A 23,569-nucleotide genomic window follows, 5' to 3' on the forward strand; every position below is an offset into this window, starting at 1 on the left:
GATATGTGAATAAATGCAAGTAGAACAATCTTGTCATTCGGAGACTAGTAAGCAAAGAGACAGGGAACCACACACCCCGTCGCCAGGCATCATCAACAATGGAATCTGTAGCACCCCTCCACATTATGCCACAGCGCAGAAAAACAACTAAACAATCCAGACTCAGCAGACAATACACCCATGCCGGGTGATCAGTATCTATCCCACCCCTTCCGGGACAATAGAACTCGCAGCCTGAGACTGTGCAGCCTGTGTTAGCTTGCTGATGTACTTTCTGTATGGTCCCCAGATATCGACAGGGCGCGAGGCCGTCGGGATCTGCGCGGAGTATTCCACACTGTTAATATTACAATGGGCCAGGCTGCGGAGCCATGCTTTGGAGGTGGGAAGTCTTCTGGAACCCCAAAGCATAGCAATTTCCCGCTTCGCGAGCAAAAAGCCAATGGCAGCGAGTTTCCGCGTGGTACGGGGAAATTCAACAACATATCCCAGCAGCGCAATCTCTGGTATGGGCCGTAGGACACATTCTAGAATGTCACCCAATATGCGGTGCACCTGCAGCCAGTAGTCATGTAGTTTGGGGCACGTCCAGGTAAGGTGTGCAAAGTCGGCATGTGGGGCCCTGCATTTGGGGCAGCAATGTGGCCTCGCTGGGTCGAGTTTGTGAGCCAAGGCCGGTGTGAAATACAGCCGCCGCAAAAACTTGAAATGTATTAATTTATGTCTGCTATTGACAGAGACGTCTTTGGTGGCCTGGCAGCAAGCGGACCATTGGTCATCAGTGATAGTGCCGCCCAGATCAGCCTCCCATGCTGCTCGAACTCGCGCGTCCGAAGCAGGAAGAGCCGCTACACAGATTCTGTACAACCTAGAGACAACATGCGCACCATTTGGGGGCTGTATCAAGAAAGTCAGGGCCTCCATTTCGTCCGGAGGAAGCGGGAAAGAGGGGAACTGTGCTCTGAGCATGGAGCGCAACCGGGTCAAAACGAATGAGTCCATGAACGTCCGATCGGTAAATCGGTGGTCGGCCGATACCGAAAAGACGTGTCCCTCTGGGAACAAATCCCCTATTGTGGTAAGTTGGTATTTGGATAGAGTGTTACAAACCACCTTTTCAGCAGTGATAGGGAGCCAGTGGGGGTTCGGCAGTGGGAGAGCTGGTGAATATAGTACGTCCCGCTGGAGCAGTCTACGCAGCTGCATCCAAGCCCAAGACGTAGTGGAGACGGTCTGAATATCTCGAGGGTCACGGGGTAAGACCTTAGGTAGCAACGTCCGGAGGGTAATAGGCCATGCCAAGTCCGCCTCTGGTCTCAGATGAGGGATCCGAGCGTCAGGGTGGAACCAGGGATATGCGTAAGCGCACTGAGCGACGGGGTAGTAAAGATAAAAATCAGGCACACCGAAGCCACCCCGTTCATAAGGCAGAGTCAGGATCCGCCAGGAAACTCGCGGGTTTTTGTCCCCCCACACCAACCACAGCAGCAGCGAGCGCAGCTGAGTGAAGAAGACTTTGGTGAGCGGGATCGGCATGTTGTTAAACAAATATAGGAAACGGGGAAGCACTATCATTTTTATGATAGCGATGCGGCCAGCCATTGAAATAGGGAGACGAAGCCAATGGGCAAGGTTATCCTCCAGAAAGTCTAACGCCCGGCCATAGTTCAGACGAACCATGGAGACTGTATCCAAGTGAACATGTATACCTAGATATTTCACCGAGTCTGCATTCCATTCAAGTGGGAATAGACAGTCCCAGCGCACTGTAGAGGGTGTGAGCGGGAAAATATCAGACTTGCGCCAGTTAATACGAAGGCCCGAGTATTCCCTAAACCGAGCTATCTCCAGAAGGAGGGGTTCTAGATTGGTCTCAGGGGACCGGACATAGAGAATGGTATCGTCCGCGTATAGAGATATTAGGAGCGGGCCCGTGCGAAATTGGAGGCCCCGGTGCATATGACTCTCCTGGAAGTGACGAACCAATGGGTCCATGGCTAGAATATACAGCAGTGGGGAAAGAGGGCATCCCTGTCGGGTGCCCCTCGAGAGCGGGAAACTGTCAGAGATGGTGCCATTAAGGCGCAGCCGCGCCCTAGGGGCGGAGTAGAGAAGTTCTACAGTGGCGACGAACATCGTGGGCATTCCCATTCGTCGCATGATGGACAGAAAGAAGGGCCACTCTAAAGAGTGAAACGCCTTCTCGGCGTCCAAAAACACCGCTGCCGCCGGGGTGTCCGGGTCTATTCTGTGTAGGACAGAAAACAGTGTCCTGAGATTAAAGGAAGTGGAACAGTGGGGGACAAATCCGGACTGGGCCGGAGAAATAATCTGCTCCACTAGCAGCGATAACCGGATTGCGAGGACCTTGGCCAAGATCTTGCAATCGAGATTGAGTAGCGAAAGGGGCCTGTAAGAGCCACAGAGGGAAGGGTCACGACCAGGCTTGGGAAGCAGCACAATCACCGCCTCCCGAAGTGTGGGCGGCAAAACCCCAGTCTCCAGTGCCTCCGCGTACACCTCCATCAGGCGGGGCACCAGTTCGTCTTTGTACTCCTTGTAAAAGTCGGCCGAGAAGCCGTCAAGACCCGGAGCCGAAGAGCCCTTCAGTGCGTCAATGGCCTCAATAACATACTCGGGAGTGATAGGATCGGCCAGGAAATACCGCATGCCTTTCTCCAGGTATACCATAGCTATCTCATTGATGTAGGGGCCAGGGTCACGACGATCTTCGGGCAGGGAGGAGGTGTATAGTGTTTTGTAATAAGATAGAAAGGCATCACATATGGCAGGGGTGGTCTGGTGGCGAACGCCAGAGTCATCAACTAAGTCAGAGATATATGCAGCCTGACGGGGCGGGCGCAGTAGCTGTGCTAGGAGCCTACCGGGTCTGTCACCTTCTCCGTGCTGCCTAGCTGAGTGTTGTGTGTGCAGATAATTCAATTCCCTGTCCGCGGCGTCCCTGAACTCCTGCAACAATCCCAGCCTTTTCGCCTCTGTAGCGCCATCGGAGTCGGGGAGCTTGTCCCTGTCCAACACGGCAATGTCATTCTCGATACGTGTCATAGTGGTACGGATCTCGCGCAATGCTCCAACATATTTCGTGATGCACACCCCTCGAATAGTGGCCTTGAAGCCCTCCTACAATGTGGCCCAAGTATCAACCGTGCCAGTGTTGAGTTCAAAGTAGTCCTCTATCGCCGTACGAATGTCCTCCTTGAAGACTGGATCAGCTAACGCCTTGCCAGGGAAGCGCCACTGTCTCTCGTATCCACCTAGCCTAGGGACCAGTAGAGTAAGAAGTATAGGAGAGTGGTCTGACAACGTGCGTGGGAGTGTCGAATGTGTATCCACCCAACCAGCCACCCCCGGTGAGAGAAGCCAATAGTCGATCCTAGTACTAGTATTGTGATACCCAGAGTAATGTGTATAAGCGGGCGAGTGAGGGTGAAGACGAGCCTCGATATCAATAAGGGGGTAGTGTGCGCACATGTCTGCAAGCACTGCGCGAGAGCGAGGTTTGCAATCTGGGGATGTGGAAGTGCTGTCCCGTGCCGGGTCCATCAACAAAATAAAATCCCCACCCATCACCAACATATCAGTGTCAATGCGCAGTAAAACGTCGTGGAGACCTTGGAACAAGGCGGGGGAATCAATATTGAGACCATACACCCCAACAAATGTAATCTTAAAGCCAAGAAGCGCCCCAGTAACGACCACATATCTACCCTCCTCATCAAGTACGCTGTCCGAGAACACAAAGGGGACCCGCCTATGTACCAAAATTGCCACCCCTCGTGCATATCTACTGTAGTTAGAGAAATACCTGTGCGCGCCCCAGCCCTTGGCAACCGAGGTGGAATCAGCCCGCCCCAAGTGTGTCTCCTGGAGGAACAACACATCAACCCCGTGTCGCGCTGCATAATTCAGGACCTGTCTCCTCTTCCTAGTGTCATTTAGTCCCCGAACATTCCATGACATCAGAGTCAGTCTGGAAGGACCGGACTGTTGACCTATCTTAGCCATTCAAAACCGCATAAAACATAGGTAAACAAGCGTGTGTGCATCCGTCGCCACCCTCCCGCAAAATAGGCATCTCTCAAAATGAAAAACATTGCATGTTCATGAACATTAGAACTGTTGTATGAAACAATCCCACCCACCCACCCACCACCCAGCCTCTCGTTAGATCCCAGGAGGCACCACCCAACCCAAAGAACAACACCAATATTAGCAAACAAGAGCAATTGTCCAATGCAATTCTTGAAAAAGAAAAGTAGCCTTAGGAAAAGGCACCAAGCGGCTCATGCCATGGGGGGAGGCAACGCTCTGCCATGCAGACGACCCAGCCAGGTCGACATTCAAATCGTATCGACTATAAGAACACTGCAATAAGATCCAAGTCTTTAGCTGCAGAACGCTAAAGTGAGCAGCCTAGAGGAAAGGAGACACGAGTCAGCCCTGTCCGCTCTCAGCAAAAAGGTCAACACTAGCTTGTGAGTCTATGTGCGGTGGGGACAGCTGCGCCGCTCCCGAGGCCCGCGGCGACCCTTTGTTTTTATAGGCTTGGCAGAATTCTTGTGCCTCAGTGGGGGAGTCAAATATGCGGAACCGGCCATCTACGTCTACTCTCAATCTGGCAGGGTACAGCATTCCGTAGCGCAACCCCAGTTTACGCAGCGAGGCCTTGACACCTGCGTATTTACGGCGGGCATCCTGCACCATCACTGTGAAGTCTGGAAAGAAAGATAACACCCCGCCTTGCCATTTCACTTCACCCGCTTCACGAGCCGCTTTCAGAGCAGCGTCCCTGTCCCGAAAGTTCATGAGTCTGGCAATGATGGGTCGGGGCGGCAACCCCGGGGGGGGGCCGAGGCCTCAAGGATCTGTGTGCTCGTTCCACCACGAAGCCAGCTGTGAAAGTGTCCCTGCCAAATAACTCAATCAGGAGCTGTTCCACAAACGTGTCAAAGCGGCCAGTGGCCGTCGTCTCCGCCACACCAATTATGCGAATGTTATTGCGCCTACTGCGCGCTTCCAAATCCTCGTTCTTAATAGCCACATCCTTAAGGATCTTCTCCACCCGTTCCAGCCTTTTCAGCGTGGATGCAGCGCCATCCTCCAAATCGGAGACTCGGGATTCAGCAACATCGAGGCGCCTATCATGTGTTTGGATTTTCGCGCCCATATCAGCCATTTTCTGATCAAGGGCATCAAAGCGGGAATCGATGGCCTTGAACCCCGCTCGCATCTCGCCCAGCATTTCAGCCACCATACCAGCCATATCTCCCGATGGTGCAGGGCTCACCGATGCCGCGGGCGGGGCAGGCGGGCCCTCAGCCGTGCGGAGGGAAGTCTTTTCAAAGCTAAGCTTCTTCTGCGTAGGATCTTTCCTTCCCATGGTGGAAGGCAGGCCCATACAGTATGTAGCTGGCCGTGGAGGTGAAGGACTGATAATGGCACACACGTTGCGGGCAAATCCGGGGACAGGCGTGCGCTGAGAGTGTAACACAGTGGTGGGGGCGAGGATGTAGTGCCCCCACCCGACGCAGAGATGCGGGGCCGCCTAGAAGACTCCCGAGAGTCCCTCCCGGCGCTCCCCTCGCCGCCCCCCGAGCACACCCAGGATCCGCCGTCCGCCGTCCCCGCCAGCCACCACCTAGCCCAGGCAGGCTCAAAAATCAAGGTTCCCGCTCCCGAGGCCGGACCAGGCCCCAAAGGCCGGATCAGCTCCGGGGGCCAAAACCCCCACCAACCGAGCCCACCGGGGACAAGTAACGGACCGGGGAGGGCCCAACAGCAACCCCAATGCCAAGGGGGGAGACGCAGGGGCCCCGAAGAAGACTCACCAGGCGCTCCGGCGCAACAGGGCACACGTCCGGCGAGTCCCGATAGGCCTCACCACCCCTCCGCGATCTCGAACGTCCACGCCGTCCCCTGGCCTCAAACTGCAGTCATCGTCACCCTGTGGTCTCCGGGGACGGAGGCAGGCATTTTCGGGCTCCAGGCAGCGTCGGATCTCCTGGGAATGTCTCCTGTCGTAGCCCGCACGGCGGAGCTCTACATTCAGGCGGCCATTGCGTTCGCCTGCGTAGCCACGCCCCTCTAACATCCTTACTGAGGTTCTACATTCACCTTCTTCTGTTGTTGAGCCGACTCTCCCGTTCACTGAGGCTCTTACTGAACCGATAATGGAAGTCTGGAAAAAGCCTCTGACTGCTCCTGCGGTGTCTAGAACTGTGGCGAGATGCTACAGGGTGGCACCTGGTGTCCCTGAGTTCTTAACTTCCCATCCTTCACCAGAAAGTCTGGTTGTTCAGGCGGCTTGTTCAAAGAGGTCGGCTGGTGTTTTCCCCCAGGTTCCAGGGGATAAGGACTCGAAAAAATTGGATCAGAATGCCAAAAAAGTATTCTCTTCAAGTAGCATGGCCTTGAAATCGACAAATGCTACTTGTCTGCTGGGCAGATATGTATATGCTTTGATGGACACGGTTAAGCAGTTATCATCTAAGCTTCCGGAGGAGGATAGGAAGAATTTCAATGAGGTTGTGTCTGACACGCAGGCTGCAGCTCGCCAGGTGATTCAGAGTGGCATGGACACGGCAGACTCTGTGGCTAGAATAATGGGATCTTCAGTCGCCACTAGAAGGGCCGCTTGGTTAAAATCGTCTGAATTTTCATCTGATGTCCAGGCTGCTCTGATGGATTTGCCTTTTGATGGCACTGGCCTTTTTGGGAAGAAGGCTGATGCTGCCCTAGAAAGGTTTAAAGATAGCAGGGCAACTGCAAGGTGTTTGGGCTTACAGGCTAGAGGCTCTTCCACCAGGAAATTCAGGGGTTTTGGAAGGTCTACTTTTCGTGCCTATAGGCAGAACCAACAGCAGCAGCAACAGCAGAATCCTTTGTACAAGTCCTACAGAGGTAAACAAAGGGGTCGTGCCCGAGGTCGTCAAGCCTCCTCCTCCTCAACTTCCTCCTCTAATACCCACCCTCCACCTACAACAGCAAAGCAGCCCTAGATCCACCATTCTGGATCATTCGGGTCCTGTAGGGGGTCGGCTTACCTATTTTCTACGAGATTGGGAATCGGTTACATCAGATCTTTGGGTTCTCAATCTCGTAGAGAATGGGTATGCTCTTTGTAGGAAGGGGGAGTCTCTGGTTGGCGCAGTGCAACACTGGCGACAAGCAGGGCCTCTCTCTTCCTCGTCAGGGCTGAGGGTTACCTTCAAGACAACCTCTGCTTACCCTCTAGGTAGTGTGGCTTAAGCAGTCTTAGGCTAATCTCTGGGGCATGTAGGGTTAAACATTTGCAATATCACACCATCACAACCAACCCACCACACAATGACACCAAACTGTATTTGTAAAAATATATGTTCTTTATATAAATCTCAAGCAGGCTTGTAAATACAGTCTTGGTTACTTCAAATGCAGGTTCCAGTTACTCTTTATAAAAAAAAGGCACAGTTCTTGAATAAATGCGGTCTTTTGGGCCTTCTGCCCAGCTTTAGAAAGGTTCCAGTGTCTTATAGCGCTTCCAGGCGCTTCCCGCTGTCTCCGCTCTCGAAGTGAGTCACCCGTCGGGGCTCGACTCGGGGAGAGGGGGCCGCGGGCCTCGGGGAGCGTCAGGCGGGGCCTCGGGGGCCAAGAGCAGAGCGCGCCTCTGACTCTGGGGCGGCTCGCGCTGCCAAGCAAACAGCAGCGGTGAGGCTCCCGGGGTGCCTGAGGTCAGACCGCGCGGTGCGAGCTCAGGTTGCAGGACGCTCGCGCCGCGGAGGGGCAAAGACAGTACCTTTCACTTCTTGTGGTGATCCTCGGAGAGGGCGGTTGAAGGGGGAGCTGTCCCACGTCGCGTTGCTTCCTTGACGGGCGGTGCGAGCTGCGGCTCGAGGCAGCAGGTCACGGGTCACCCAGGGCGGCGGTGCTCGATGGGGCTCAGGTCCTTTCACTCAGTCTTCTCGTCCGTCCTGACGGCGGCGGCTGGGTGTGGCGCAGTGGCAGTACGGTCCCCAAGTGCGGGACGTACCCAGCCAAAGTGCCGATCGCAGTGATGTCCCTTCAGCGGGGCAGCCGGCCAGACGCTGATTAGCGAGGGAGATGACAAGGCGGCAGTCCGTCTTTGCGGGGGAATCCACGGCGCTTGTGCCCAGTAGACTCCGGTGCTTGGACCGGACGGGTCCTCCGTTACTTTGCTCTCGTGGGGTCAGGTGCAGATGCCGTCACGGTGTTCAGGCCAGCGGCGGCTGGGCTTCACGTTGCTATGGCGATCTGCTCACCCACGGTCACGGTGTGCAGGGGGGCTTGATGCTCTTGTCTTCCTCAGACAGCGCTGCAGCGATAAGCAGCACACACAGCAGATGCGTTGGTCAGGGGTTAGCGCTCACTGTTCCTGGAGCGCTGGTCAGGGGGCAAGTTCAGCAGCAAGCCCTTGGAGATCTTTTAGCAGAGTTTGGCACAAAGTTCAAAAATAAGGTAAAAGTCTCTTGTAGTCCTTTTCTCTTCCTCTCCTTTGGCAGCAAGGCACCAGACACAGGCCAGAGTCAGCACTCCTCCTTGTAGTCCTTCCAGGTCCTTCTCTTCGGGCAGAGTTTCTCTTGTAGCACAAACAGGATCTAATTTACAAGGAGCAGGGCTCCTACTTTTATACCCAGTTTCTTTTGTTCTAGCAAGCCAGGGGGGCCTCTGCATAACTGCTCCAGTCTCTGAGTACTTGTTGTGGGTACTTATGACTTCTGCATTCAGTGTGAGGGCAGGCACATCAGCCGCTCCCCAGGGGGGCGGAGCCGGCATTGAGAGGGCAGGAGTGGCCTGAGCACTTTGTTTACAAGCTTCGGTCCTTCCTGGGCCAGGTGCAGGCTGAGTCATCAGTCGCTCCCCAGGAGGGCGGAGCCAGCATTGTGGTGGCAGGGGCACAGCCTGATGCATCATTCAGGGGAAACTCCCACCACCCATTAAGGGGTCCTCCTGCTAATCACTACCTGTCAACTCCCAGCCCTGTCACTCACACACACCAGACAGTCAGATCCACATCCAAGCAGAGGCGGGCTGAAATGGTTAGGCAAGCAAATGCTAACTTTCTAAAAGTAGCATTTGCAAACACAGGATATTAAAATAAACTTTACTAAAAGAAGTATTTTATTATTCTGAGTTCAGGCATACTAAACACGAATTTCTACCATGTTCCCTGAGCCTGCTGGGATTATAGAGTGTAATAATTCCAGCAGCCCATCTGGCCTATAAGGGAACAGGTAGCCTTACAATAGTGAAAAACGAATTTGGTAGTAATTCACTATTAGAACATGCCACACACATCAGGGCATGTTCTACCTTACACTACAATGCACCCTGCCCTCTGGCCTACCATAGGGGTGACTAACATGAAGGTTAAGGGAAGGTTTAGGGGCTGGCAAGTGTGTGCACTTGCCCAGCCAGGGTGACAGTACCAGACTGCACGCAGGTTCTGCAATGGCAGACCCTAGACACATTTTAAGGCTGCTTCTGTGGGTGGCGCAACCAGCGCTGCAGGCCCACTAGCAGTATTGGCATTCACAAGCCCTGGCACTCCTGGTGCACTTTACTAGGGACTAACAGTAAATCCAATGAACCAATCATGGACATCAATCACATGTACACTTTACAGTAGGGAGCACTTGCACTGCGGCACGGGTTGGCCGTGGCGCAGTGCCCTGAGTAGCAGACACCATCAAAACATTGGAGGCACAACAGCAAAAAGTGGAAGGGAAACTCACGCCAAGGTGCCAGGTCTAACACGTGTCCCCTCCAGCTGAAATGTGGGGAGAACTACCCTTCCCCAGGGAGTTCCTCATCACTAAGGCGGAAAAATCTGGACAGACCATCAGCGTTGGCGTGATCTGTGCCAGGGCGGTGTTCCACCGTGAAGTCCATACCCTGTAGGGAGATGGACCACCTCAACAGTTTTGGGTTCTCACCCCTCATTTGCATCAACCATCTGAGGGGCCTGTGGTCCGTCTGAACCCGGAAGTGAGACCCAAACAAGTAGGGTCTTAGCTTCTTCAGCGCCCAGACCACAGCAAATGCTTCTCGCTCTATTGCACTCCACCTACTTTCCCGTGGAAGTAACCTCCTACTGATGAAGGCTACGGGTTGGTCCCAGCCCTCCTCAGTCATCTGTGAGAGAACAGCCCCTACACCATGCTCTGAAGCGTCTGTTTGCACTATGAATTCCTTGGAGAAATCAGGAGCCAGGAGCACGGGCGCCGTGCACATGGCAGTCTTCAGGGTGTCAAAAGCCTTCTGACAGGTGTCAGTCCAAATCACATTCCTGGGCTGCTTCTTCGAAGTCAGTTCTGTCAAGGGGGTCACAATAGTGCCATAGCCCTTGACAAACCTCCTGTAATACCCAGTGAGCCCCAGGAAGGCTCTCACTGCTGTCTGGGTCTTGGGGGGTTCCCAAGCCAGGATGGTCTCAATTTTGGGTTGCAAGGGTGCCACCTTGCCACTCCCCACTTGGTGTCCCAAGTACACCACGGAACCCTGCCCAATCTGGCACTTGCTTGCCTTGATTGTGAGGCCTGCCTTGCGCAGCGCCATCAACACTTCCCAGAGGTGCCGCAGGTGTTCTGGCCAGGTGCCACTGAACACTGCGATGTCATCCAGGTAGGCGGCACTGAACTCATCCAGCCCAACCAACACCTGGTTGACTAACCTCTGAAAGGTGGCAGGGGCATTCTTCATCCCAAATGGCATAACCCGGAACTGGAAATGCCCATCTGGTGTGGAGAATGCTGACCTCTCCTTTGCCCCATCGGTCAAGGCGATCTGCCAGTACCCAGACGTTAAATCAAACGTGCTGAGGTACCGGGCAGCCCCTAGCCGATCAATGAGCTCATCAGCTCTGGGGATAGGGTGCGCGTCAGTCTTGGTGACTGAATTGAGTCCTCTGTAGTCCACACAGAACCGGAGTTCAGGTGTGGCTCCCGGCGCAGCAGCCTTTGGGACCAAGACCACGGGGCTGGACCAAGGACTGCTGGAAGACTCAACCACCCTAAGAGCAAGCATCTTGGAGACCTCCTCCTTGATGCAGGCCCGTACCCTGTCAGTTACCCTGTAAGCCTTGTGCTTCACAGGTAAGCTGTCCCCTGTGTCCACATCATGGACGCACCAATCTGTGACACTAGGAACCAGGGAGAACAGGTCTGGAAACTGCCCCAGCAACTGGCGGCAGTCTTCCTGTTGCTCAGGGGTCAGGGTGGGTGAGAGGTTAACTCCATCCACTGACCCATCTTTCTCACAGGCCACTAAGAGGTCAGGAAGAGGCTCAGACTCCTCTTCCATTCCATCATCAGTGGCCAACAGCATGCCCACTTCGGACCTTTTCAAGTGGGGCTTGAGGCGGTTGACATGTAAGACCCTTAAAGGATTCCTGGGCGTCTTCATGTCCACCAAGTATGTCACTGAGCTCTTGCGCTCCACAACCTCAAATGGGCCTGTCCACTTATCCTGAAGTGCACAGGGTTCCACTGGGGCCAAGACATACACCTCCTGTCCAGGCTGAAGCTCTACCAGAGTGGCATTCTGGTCGTACCACCGCTTCATCTCCTCCTGGCTTGCTTCCAGATTTGCCTCAGCAAGTTGTCTGAAGCGCCTGGTTTGGTTTCTGAAGGCCAGCATGTAGCTATATACATTCTGGGGAGGTTTCCTGGGAGATTGCTCCCAGCCTTCCTTTACCAAACTCAGTGGTCCTCTCACGGGGTGACCATACAGCAGCTCAAAGGGGCTGAACCCTAGAGACTTCTGTGGCACCTCGCGGTATGCAAAGAGCAGGCATGGTAAGAGGACGTCCCACTTACGCCTCATTGGACCTTCCAGGCCCATGATCATGCCCTTCAGGGTTCGGTTGAATCTTTCAACCAACCCATTTCCTTGTGGATGGTAAGGTGTGGTGAACTTGTAGGTTACACCACACTCTTGCCAAAGGGACTTCATATACTTGGATATAAAGTTGGTCCCCCGGTCGCTCACCACCTCTAGAGGGAACCCCACTCTGGAGAAAATTCCCATTAGTGCACGCCCCACCACGGGGGCCGTCACTGTCCTCAGAGGGATGGCTTCAGGGTACCGGGTGGCATGATCCACCAAGACCAGGATGAACCTGTTGCCCATGGCTGTCTTGGGGTCCAGAGGCCCAACAATATCAATACCCACTCGTTGGAATGGCGTACTGACCACAGGGAAGGGTTGGAGGGGAGCCTTGTTCTTCCCTCCGCTCTTCCCACTTGCCTGGCAAGTTGGACAGGTCCTACAATGAGCATCTGAGCTCTTGTGCATTTGGGGCCAGTAGAAGTGGGTGACAAGCCTGTCATAGGTCTTGTCCATCCCCAAATGTCCTGCTAAAGGCACATCATGAGCCAGTCCCAGTAGGAAGGCTCTGAACTTCTGGGGTACCACCAGCACACGGGCTGACCCAGGTTCAGCAGCCTTAGGCTCTGAGTATAGGAGGTCATTCTCCCAGTACACATAATGTGTTTTGGCCTGAACACCATTGGCCTGGTCTGCAGCCTGCTGCCGCATACCCATGAGAGAAGGGCATTCTTTCTGCTCCCTGCAGAATTCCTCCCTGGAGGGGCCTCCTTCTTGCTGCCAATGGGTCAGCTCAGGCAGGTCCCCCAGTTCGGCAATCTGTTCCCCAGTAGGCTCCAGGGCATCCCCCTCAAGGTCTGCTTCCTCCTGGACCGTGGGAACTTCAGGGGCCGGTTTCCCGCGCGCCCTGCGCCTTCTCCCTAAGGCCGGTTCCTGGGCCTCTCCGTCAGGCCCCAGGACCTCTTGATCACCCCTACTGGCTGCCATTGACCGGGTGGTCACGCACGCCCAGTCAGGTAGACCCACCATCTTCAGGTGAGTCGTTTTCTCCACCTTTTCCCAAGGGGAGTCCTCCAAGTCATTCCCTAGCAAACAGTCAACAGGCATGGCTTTCCTCACACAGACCTGCAGAGTACCAGAGACCCCCCCCCCACTCGAAGGGAACCTGAGCCATCGGACACTGACTCTCTGAATTGTCAGCGTTGACAACCCTACAGTAGGCATGGGGTACAACCTGCTCCTGAGACACCAGGTGATGCCTCACTGCAGTCACACTGGCTCCTGTGTCTCTAAGAGCCTCAGCTTTCTTACCATTGATGGTAACCACCTGCCCATATTTTTTAGTGTTAGAGGGCAGGTAGCTTGCAGGGACCATCTCACTGTCTCCTAGTGAGACTAGGGTCATCTGAACAGGATCTCCACCCCCCGGGACCATCACTTCTTCTCCTAAGTGAACACTGGTCACTTGTCGGGGCGGAGCACCAGTGGGTGCTGGTTTTCCAAACAGGCGACACTTGGGGTCACTGGCTATGTGCCCCGGGTCACCACATTTGTAACAATTGAAGGGCCCCTTTGGAACAGGTCGACCTGTCGGGGCCCCATTCTGCTTAGGGGGTGGGGGAGGCTGAGAACCTTTCTGCTGGTCCCCTTGGGGATTACTTTGGGGGCCTTTTTGGAACCCTTTCTGTTTTCCCTTGTCCCCCCCACTCTTCTGCTGGGGACCCTGCCCACCCTTGGCGGAGTCTCCCACTGGACCCTTGTGGACCCTGGTGCTGAGCCAGCGGTCCGCCTCCTCAGCAAGTTTCCTCGGGTTGGACAACTTGCTATCAATCAGGTGCTGGCGTAACTCAGGAAAACATTGATCAGACAAGTGCTCCCATGCAATTAAATCAAAGAGACCTTGAAAATCATTCACTTTGTTACCCTTCACCCAACCATCCAGTGCTCTGCAAAAAAAAGTCACAAACTCCACATACGTATTCCCAGGCCGCTTATTACACCCCCTAAACTTCTGTCTATACATTTCAGGGGTAAGCCCATACCTGGTCATTAAAGCTTCTTTCATATGGGGATAGGATCTCTGGTCTTCAGAGGGCAAATCTAGCAGGGTGTCCCGCCCTTCGCTAAGGAACCTTCCCCATAACCCCGCTCCCCAATCCTTCTCAGGGACCCGGTGGGAAAGCATGGCTACCTCATATGCCCTAAACCACTGTCCTATGTCATCCCCCTTAAAGAACTCTTTAACTACATCTTTGGGGATGTGCACTCTTGACTCTACCTGCACCGGCGTTGTGCTGCCACCAGAGGGAGGACGATCCAAGGCCTTCTCTTTTAGACTCATCTCCCTCATTTTCACATCAAACTCAAACTGGAGTTTTCTTTCTTCCAGAGCCATTTTTTTGCTTTCAAGCTCCATTTGGCCCTTCAAATTCAATTCTGCCATCTTGATCTCATGATCCCTGGTTGCCTGTCTGTCTGCCAGCTCCTCTGGCGACAGGCCTCTGCCAAAGCTGTGGACGCTGTCTGGTCGCTCAGGTATCACAGGATCCACAGGCGCATCCCTTGATTCACTCCAGGCTTTCAGGGCCCTGTAGAAATCATCCTTGTTCCTGCACCCTGCATGGGGAACCTTGAACTTCTTTATAAAGCTCCACAGTTCTTTCCTCTTGTAGTCATCCAACTTTGATGGGTCCCATTCTACCTCCAACACCTCAGAGGTCAGGGATTCCGCCCCATCAACGCTGTCTGTGCCAGGCATGCTTGCAACACTAGGGATCTTCTTCTTTTAGCAAAATTAAAAAATCAAAAAGTCTGTGGCTAAGTTACTGGACTGTAATCACTATGCAATGGTCAGTAGCTAAGGTAAAACACTGCAAATGTAAATTCGCGAATCCTCACCGCTGCGTCCAATGTAGGAAGGGGGAGTCTCTGGTTGGCGCAGTGCAACACTGGCGACAAGCAGGGCCTCTCTCTTCCTCGTCAGGGCTGAGGGTTACCTTCAAGACAACCTCTGCTTACCCTCTAGGTAGTGTGGCTTAAGCAGTCTTAGGCTAATCTCTGGGGCATGTAGGGTTAAACATTTGCAATATCACACCATCACAACCAACCCACCACACAATGACACCAAACTGTATTTGTAAAAATATATGTTCTTTATATAAATCTCAAGCAGGCTTGTAAATACAGTCTTGGTTACTTCAAATGCAGGTTCCAGTTACTCTTTATAAAAAAAAGGCACAGTTCTTGAATAAATGCGGTCTTTTGGGCCTTCTGCCCAGCTTTAGAAAGGTTCCAGTGTCTTATAGCGCTTCCAGGCGCTTCCCGCTGTCTCCGCTCTCGAAGTGAGTCACCCGTCGGGGCTCGACTCGGGGAGAGGGGGCCGCGGGCCTCGGGGAGCGTCAGGCGGGGCCTCGGGGGCCAAGAGCAGAGCGCGCCTCTGACTCTGGGGCGGCTCGCGCTGCCAAGCAAACAGCAGCGGTGAGGCTCCCGGGGTGCCTGAGGTCAGACCGCGCGGTGCGAGCTCAGGTTGCAGGACGCTCGCGCCGCGGAGGGGCAAAGACAGTACCTTTCACTTCTTGTGGTGATCCTCGGAGAGGGCGGTTGAAGGGGGAGCTGTCCCACGTCGCGTTGCTTCCTTGACGGGCGGTGCGAGCTGCGGCTCGAGGCAGCAGGTCACGGGTCACCCAGGGCGGCGGTGCTCGATGGGGCTCAGGTCCTTTCACTCAGTCTTCTCGTCCGTCCTGACGGCGGCGGCTGGGTGTGGCGCAGTGGCAGTACGGTCCCCAAGTGCGGGACGTACCCAGCCAAAGTGCCGATCGCAGTGATGTCCCTTCAGCGGGGCAGCCGGCCAGACGCTGATTAGCGAGGGAGATGACAAGGCGGCAGTCCGTCTTTGCGGGGGAATCCACGGCGCTTGTGCCCAGTAGACTCCGGTGCTTGGACCGGACGGGTCCTCCGTTACTTTGCTCTCGTGGGGTCAGGTGCAGATGCCGTCACGGTGTTCAGGCCAGCGGCGGCTGGGCTTCACGTTGCTATGGCGATATGCTCACCCACGGTCACGGTGTGCAGGGGGGCTTGATGCTCTTGTCTTCCTCAGACAGCGCTGCAGCGATAAGCAGCACACACAGCAGATGCGTTGGTCAGGGGTTAGCGCTCACTGTTCCTGGAGCGCTGGTCAGGGGGCAAGTTCAGCAGCAAGCCCTTGGAGATCTTTTAGCAGAGTTTGGCACAAAGTTCAAAAATAAGGTAAAAGTCTCTTGTAGTCCTTTTCTCTTCCTCTCCTTTGGCAGCAAGGCACCAGACACAGGCCAGAGTCAGCACTCCTCCTTGTAGTCCTTCCAGGTCCTTCTCTTCGGGCAGAGTTTCTCTTGTAGCACAAACAGGATCTAATTTACAAGGAGCAGGGCTCCTACTTTTATACCCAGTTTCTTTTGTTCTAGCAAGCCAGGGGGGCCTCTGCATAACTGCTCCAGTCTCTGAGTACTTGTTGTGGGTACTTATGACTTCTGCATTCAGTGTGAGGGCAGGCACATCAGCCGCTCCCCAGGGGGGCGGAGCCGGCATTGAGAGGGCAGGAGTGGCCTGAGCACTTTGTTTACAAGCTTCGGTCCTTCCTGGGCCAGGTGCAGGCTGAGTCATCAGTCGCTCCCCAGGAGGGCGGAGCCAGCATTGTGGTGGCAGGGGCACAGCCTGATGCATCATTCAGGGGAAACTCCCACCACCCATTAAGGGGTCCTCCTGCTAATCACTACCTGTCAACTCCCAGCCCTGTCACTCACACACACCAGACAGTCAGATCCACATCCAAGCAGAGGCGGGCTGAAATGGTTAGGCAAGCAAATGCTAACTTTCTAAAAGTAGCATTTGCAAACACAGGATATTAAAATAAACTTTACTAAAAGAAGTATTTTATTATTCTGAGTTCAGGCATACTAAACACGAATTTCTACCATGTTCCCTGAGCCTGCTGGGATTATAGAGTGTAATAATTCCAGCAGCCCATCTGGCCTATAAGGGAACAGGTAGCCTTACAATAGTGAAAAACGAATTTGGTAGTAATTCACTATTAGAACATGCCACACACATCAGGGCATGTTCTACCTTACACTACAATGCACCCTGCCCTCTGGCCTACCATAGGGGTGACTAACATGAAGGTTAAGGGAAGGTTTAGGGGCTGGCAAGTGTGTGCACTTGCCCAGCCAGGGTGACAGTACCAGACTGCACGCAGGTTCTGCAATGGCAGACCCTAGACACATTTTAAGGCTGCTTCTGTGGGTGGCGCAACCAGCGCTGCAGGCCCACTAGCAGTATTGGCATTCACAAGCCCTGGCACTCCTGGTGCACTTTACTAGGGACTAACAGTAAATCCAATGAACCAATCATGGACATCAATCACATGTACACTTTACAGTAGGGAGCACTTGCACTGCGGCACGGGTTGGCCGTGGCGCAGTGCCCTGAGTAGCAGACACCATCAAAACATTGGAGGCACAACAGCAAAAAGTGGAAGGGAAACTCACGCCAAGGTGCCAGGTCTAACACTCTTCCCTTTCGGGAATTTCCCCCCAATTACCCTACTTGCCAAGGTTATTGTTCGGAGGACCACCTGCTTCTCTTGCAAGAAGAAGTCCTGGCTCTTTTCAGAAAGGGTGCGATAGAGGTGGTTCCGGAGCAGGAGAGGGGTCAGGGGTGCTACTCCCGGTATTTCCTGATCCCCAAGAAGGATGGCAGACTTCGTCCAATCCTGGACCTCAGGGTTTTAAACCTCTATATCAAACAGGAGAGGTTTAAGATGCTCACCCTTGCGCAGGTTCTTCAAGCGCTGGTGGAAAAGACTGGATGGTGTCAATCGACAGGATGTGTATTTTCACATTCCGATCCTGAAGTCTCACAGGAAGTATCTCCGTTTTACGGTGGGTTCGCAACACTACCAGTTTGCGGTCCTTCCGTTTGGACTTACTACTGCGCCTCGGGTCTTCACCAAGGTGATGGCTGTGGTGGCAGTACATCTCAGAAGGTCGGGGATTCCAGTGTTCCCCTATCTGGACGACTGGCTGATCAAAGCAGAGTCGCCGGAGAAGGTGCTCCATCATTTGCAAGAGACAACTCAGCTGTTGCACAGGTTGGGTTTTATAATAAATGTACCCAAATCTCACCTGGTGCCCTCCCAGCGCAACCTGTTCATAGGTGCAGTACTGGACACTACTGTGTGTCGTGCATTCCCTCTTCCTCAAAGGATTCGTCACATACAGGAGATGATTCCTTTATTTCACAATTGAGCGGTTGTTCCAGTCCTGAAGGTCCTTCGTTTCCTCGGTCTGATGGCTTCTTGCATTCTGTTGGTCAACCATGCACGCTGGCACATGAGGGCACTCCAGTGGTGCCTCCGCAGTCAGTGGTATCAGCACAACGGAGATCTCAGGGAGTCAGTGAGGATCTCCAGAGAAACTGCGGCGGATCTGTCTTGGTGGGGCGTGGAAGGCAGTCTGTCTCAAGGAAAGCCTTTCCAGCTGCCTCCATCGGTGGCCACAGTGATAACGGATGCATCCACTCTAGGGGTGCACATCTGGGGGACCTGGAGGTCAGGGGTCTTTGAGGGTCCAGAGGAAAGGTTGCTTCACATCAACCTTCTGGAATTGCGGGCCATACGTTTAGCACTCAAGGCCTTCCTCCCTTCCCTTCGCGGTCGGTCGGTTCAGGTCCTGACGGACAACACCACCGCGATGTGGTATGTCAACAAGCAGGGAGGAGTGGGGTCGCGGTGTCTCTGCAGAGAGGCTCTGCGTCTCTGGTCCTGGGTTCAGGGCCATCAGATTTGTCTAATGGCAAATCATCTGGCCGGGGTTCTGAACGTACGTGCAGACAGTCTCAGTCGGCAGTTCTCGGCCGACCACGATTGGAGGCTTCACCAGGGGGTGGTTTGTCATGTCTTCCGGACGTGGGGAACTCCTCAGGTGGACCTGTTTGCCACTCACGAGAATGCTCACTGCCCGTCGTTCTGCAGTCTCCAGTTTCCGATGCAAGGAGCTCTGGGAGACGCATTTCAGTTGAGTTGGGACTCACAACTCCTTTACGCAGTTCCTCCCATACCCTTGATTCCTCGGGTTCTGAGGAAGATTCGCCAAGACCGGGCCCGTTATTTTGATTGGCCAAGAAGGGTGTGGTACACAGATCTTCTCCACCTCTCCTCGTGCTCGCCGCTCCGTCTCCCTCACAGGACAGACCTCCTCTCCCAGATAGAGGGGCAGGTTCTACACCCCCACCTCCAGACCTTACACCGTCATGCCTGGAGATTGAATGGGGCAACCTGAGTTCTTTTTCTCTCCCTCACGATGTGGTGGATGTCATTTTATCAGCCAGGCGTGATTCCACCAAGTCCATCTATTCTTATAGGTGGTCTAAATTTGTTGCTTGGTGTGGGGAGAAGTCCATTGACCCTTTAAGGGCTCGTTTGTCCAATATTCTACAATTTGCACTTTCCTTGGCCCAGCAGGGTTTTGCAGTGGCAACTATCAAAGGTTATTTGTTGGCCTTATCGGCTTTCCTTTGTTTGTCTGACCAGCCCTCGTTGTTTAAATCTCCAATTGGTTTACGTTTCATTAAGGGCCTTACCAATAAATTTCCTCCTACACCTTTTATTGTACCTCAATGGGACTTGAACCTTGTTCTTACAATCTTGATGGGTTCTCCTTTTGAACCTTTACACTCATGTCCCTTGAGACTTTTGTCTTTCAAAACGGTCTTCCTGGTCGCAATTACCTCGGCAAGGAGGGTTAGTGAGCTTCAAGCTCTTAGCTCTAAGCCCCCGTTCTTGACCATTCATGCTGATAGAATGGTTCTTAGGACCAGGGCTGCTTTTCTGCCTAAGATGGTAACTCCTTTTCATCTGGGGCAGTCTGTTACCCTTCCTACCTTCTATCCTCCCCCCCACCCTTCCAAGGAGGAGGAGAGGCTTCATCGCTTGGACCCTAAGAGGGCAGTGAGCTTCTACCTGGACAGAACAAGGGAGTTCAGGTTGGATGACCAGCTGTTCGTTGGATTTGCTGGCTGCAGGAAAGGAAGATCTGTGCACAAGCGCACTCTTTCAAGATGGATTATATTATGCATCAAGATCTGCTACTCCCTGGCGGGTAAGGACCCTCCTGAGGGTATAAGAGCTCACTCTACTAGAGCAAAGTCTGATACATCTGCATTGTCTAGGGGTGTACCTGTTGAGGATATTTGCAGAGCCGCGACTTGGGCCTCCCTCCACAGGTTCGCAAAGCATTACTGCTTGGATACCGAGGTGAGGAGGGACGGCCACTTTGCGCGCTCTGTCATCCAGGATTTTCTGGTATAGGAGAGTGGACACCCTCCTCCGGGGGAGGGGACTGCTGTGGGACTCTATTCACAAGGTGAGGAATCTACTGGCAGATGTATCTATCAGAAGAACAAGTTACTTACCTTCGGTAACGCTTTTTCTGGTAGATACAGTATCTGCCTGTGGATTCCTCACTGACCCGCCCGCCTCCCCGTTGTCCACTCTGCTATACCTGGGTTTATGTATTTTTATGTATATTTGTATTTATATTTGTATATATTTTGGGTTTTTCATACCCTTGCTTTGCACTATGTGTGCAGTTTTGAGTTGTATGTACTATGTACATTGTATGTATGTATATCTACTGTCATTGGTCCGTCCAGGTGCCTCGAAGGCACGGAAAAAAGGGCAGAACTGATGTCATCACGCCGACGTAGGCCTAATAAGGAGTCATGAGGTCAGCCGGAGTCGCGCGCGATGCCGTGCTCCTGTGACGTCGTCCACGCCGGCGTGCTACAAAAGAGTTTTCCGAACGTTGCTGACGCAGGGGGATATTCACAAGGTGAGGAATCCACAGGCAGATACTGTATCTACCAGAAAAAGCGTTACCGAAGGTAAGTAACTCGTTCTTTACAGCCAACATGCATTGCTTGGGATAAAGTGCAGGCTTAAAACCTTCTTCTTTAAAATTATGAGTAATACATTGAAAAGTTTAATAATATTCTTTCCCTGTACTAGTTAAAGGGGTTAGTATAAGTATTATTGAATGGGGGTGCTCTCCTAAACCAATATTTTGAAGTTACTGACTATCAAGGTGTCTTTCAATATTGAGTAATCAATCAGGGTTTGTAAAGCACAACTACTCACCCGTGAGGGTCTCAAGGCGCTGGGGGGCAGCTCCGTTGAGTGCTGGGGTCCTCTGAAGAGCCAAGTCTTGAGGTCCTTCCTGAGCTTGGACAGTGTGGGGGAACTTGCTGGAGGTGGAGGTTGTTCCAGGCCTTGGCTGCGAGGTAGGAGACGGACTTTCCTCCCATTCTGGTCCTTTAGATGCATGGGATGGTGGCTAGAGAGAGGTTGGCTGATCGGAAGTGTATTATAGGTGCGTGAAAGGAGAGGCGGTTGTTCAGGTATGTTGGTATGTTGGTCCGGTGTTGTGCAGGGCCTTGTATGCATGGGTGAGGAGCTTGAAGGTAATTCTTCTTTCAAGTGGGAGCCAGTGAAGATCGCGGAGGTGTTGGGTTATGTGGTATTGGGCATCTGAACATCATTTGATGTTGCGAAGTTCAGCATCAAGATTTTCAACATCGACACACTCTATAAGCAGTAGAAAACATAACAGAGTAAGAGGCTACATGTGCCTCCAAAAGACAAACCAGCTCCTCTAGGACCTCTGTCTTTTAGAATACTTGCAGAAGTTCCTCTTCAGAATTCAGAGGCCTATCCTCCTCCAACCAACACCAAAGGCCATGATCTACAGGTCAACGTTAATACTGCGTATCGGAAAGAGGCACCACTGCCTTATCTTTCTCCAAGAGAGCATATGCCATTAGAGGCACCTCATCCACCTCTGCAGCCTGCTTTGGATCTGGAGGGAGACCGTTCACCATAGAAGAGCAGTTGTAAAATAATGCTGACTCTGTATCCTGACAGAGCCTCAAATTGTTAGAATAGTAGTTGCTCTTACAAACCTACCTCCATTACAGGCTCACTATGAAGGGTGTCACTGGAGGATAAGGGTATATTCTGTTCCATTTTTTAAAATAATTTATGGCCTGATTTAGAGTTTGGTGGATGGGTTACTTTTTCACAAACATGACAGATATCCAGCCTGCCTAATTGCAAGTGCGTATATCAAGTGGCACTTGTAATTAGGCAAATGCAATATATGTCACATTTATAAAACTCTAAATGAGGTCCTTAGTCTTATTAATACTTCTGCTGTTATTAAGGGTTTGCTTAATATTCTATTCCATGTTTATGACTATCAGTAAAATCCAATGACTTGGAAGGGAACGTTTCTTTCATGGTATCTTAGTTCTCCATCATGAGAAACTAATCAAAAATACTTGGCCCATCACCCTGGCAGCATTAATATGTTATTAGAGAGAATTTAAGATGTTGCAGTCCCTTATAAATGAACTCGGACACCAACTTCAGATGAAGGGCATTGTGGAATGCAGGAGGTGCTGACTTCATTAAAGGGGCAGTATTGCATTTGCAGATATCTGGTGCATGTATCTTCATTCTTGATATGTTGTCCTCTTCAAAAGCATTACTTTTCAAGGAAACAGCATTCTGCCCGCAGAATAGAAATAGGAAATAGAAAAGAATTTCAGCGAGTACAGCATCTAGATATGCACATATTTTTATATATATACAATTAACATTATTAAGAGATATTTGTATTGCTTCGTATAAGCATTCTGGAATCTTGCAAATGGACAAGTGGGACAATTAAGTGTTTATGACTTCAACGAAGAGGCCCATCATGGAGAAGTAGGACTGCAAGAAAGTTTTGCTTCAGTTTATAAATTGGTATATAATCTACCACTCTTACAAGATCTTGTTTGGGCATCTGATTGATATGTTGGCTTTATTAAACAAGAGACTTCATTAAACAAGGGTAAATGTACCATGGGGACTACGTGCAACAAAAGTTGAGGGGTGCAGTACTAAGTACAGCACCAAACCTAAAGATATTTTGGATGGTCCTAATAAAGTACTAGGGACGTAGAAAGTGTATTGCTAGAATGTGTTATTCAGACCACCTTTTTGCATTCTTGTTTTTTAGGACATTTGGACATTTGCCATTTATTGATAGAAGCAGGCGCTGATACAGAAAGTGCTGTGGAAGGAGTTACACCAGCACAATTGGCACATGAACTAGGTCATGAGGATATCGTTGACCTCCTCAAACAAAATGTGAAAAATGAAGAACAATAATAAAAATGTAAAGTGTCTAGCATCTTAGAATGTTTTGGAGTCTTCCCAGTTGTGTCCTTTATAGAACTGAAGTATGTTCTAAGGTCATAAAATGCATTTGTTACTTGAAATATAGGTATAATGTGCTTGTCTGTGTATCAGATCTCTCTCACATGTTGAAATGGAAGGGTTGGAATGGCATCTGTTCAAAACAAATCTCTGGAGTACTAATAAATGAGTAATCATTTCATTGATGATCCTATTAAGATATTTTAAGTGATATAGATCTTCCTATGAACAGCTATTTTGTAATGTTATAAAAGCTAACGGTGAGCGTACAGAAAAGTGAGTTAGCAATATAACAATGTTTACTGAAGGTCCCTAACTAATGCTCAACAAATCCACATCATTACTTCTTTTGAGAACAGCAGCTAATGGAGAGTAAATTAACAAGCATTTACAATGCAATAGGTTTCGCATTAATTAAGTTTGAGCTATTTG

At 52.0% G+C, this 23,569-nt stretch overlaps 1 protein-coding gene across 1 annotated transcript in view; it reads left to right on the forward strand.

Moving 5' to 3' along the window:
- SMIM10L3 (small integral membrane protein 10 like 3) overlaps positions 1-23,318 on the forward strand; it is a 358,844-nt gene extending 335,526 nt beyond the window's left edge. Inside the window, exon 6 of the mRNA XM_078665141.1 lies at positions 22,938-23,318. Within this exon, the coding sequence (XP_078521267.1) occupies positions 22,938-23,089 (152 nt within the window). The 3' untranslated portion in view covers positions 23,090-23,318. The remainder of the gene's footprint in view (positions 1-22,937) is intronic.
- The last annotated feature ends 251 nt before the right edge of the window (positions 23,319-23,569 follow it).

This window comes from Lissotriton helveticus, chromosome 10 (genome assembly GCF_964261635.1).
Source record: "Lissotriton helveticus chromosome 10, aLisHel1.1, whole genome shotgun sequence".
In the NCBI taxonomy this organism is placed as follows: domain Eukaryota; kingdom Metazoa; phylum Chordata; class Amphibia; order Caudata; family Salamandridae; genus Lissotriton; species Lissotriton helveticus.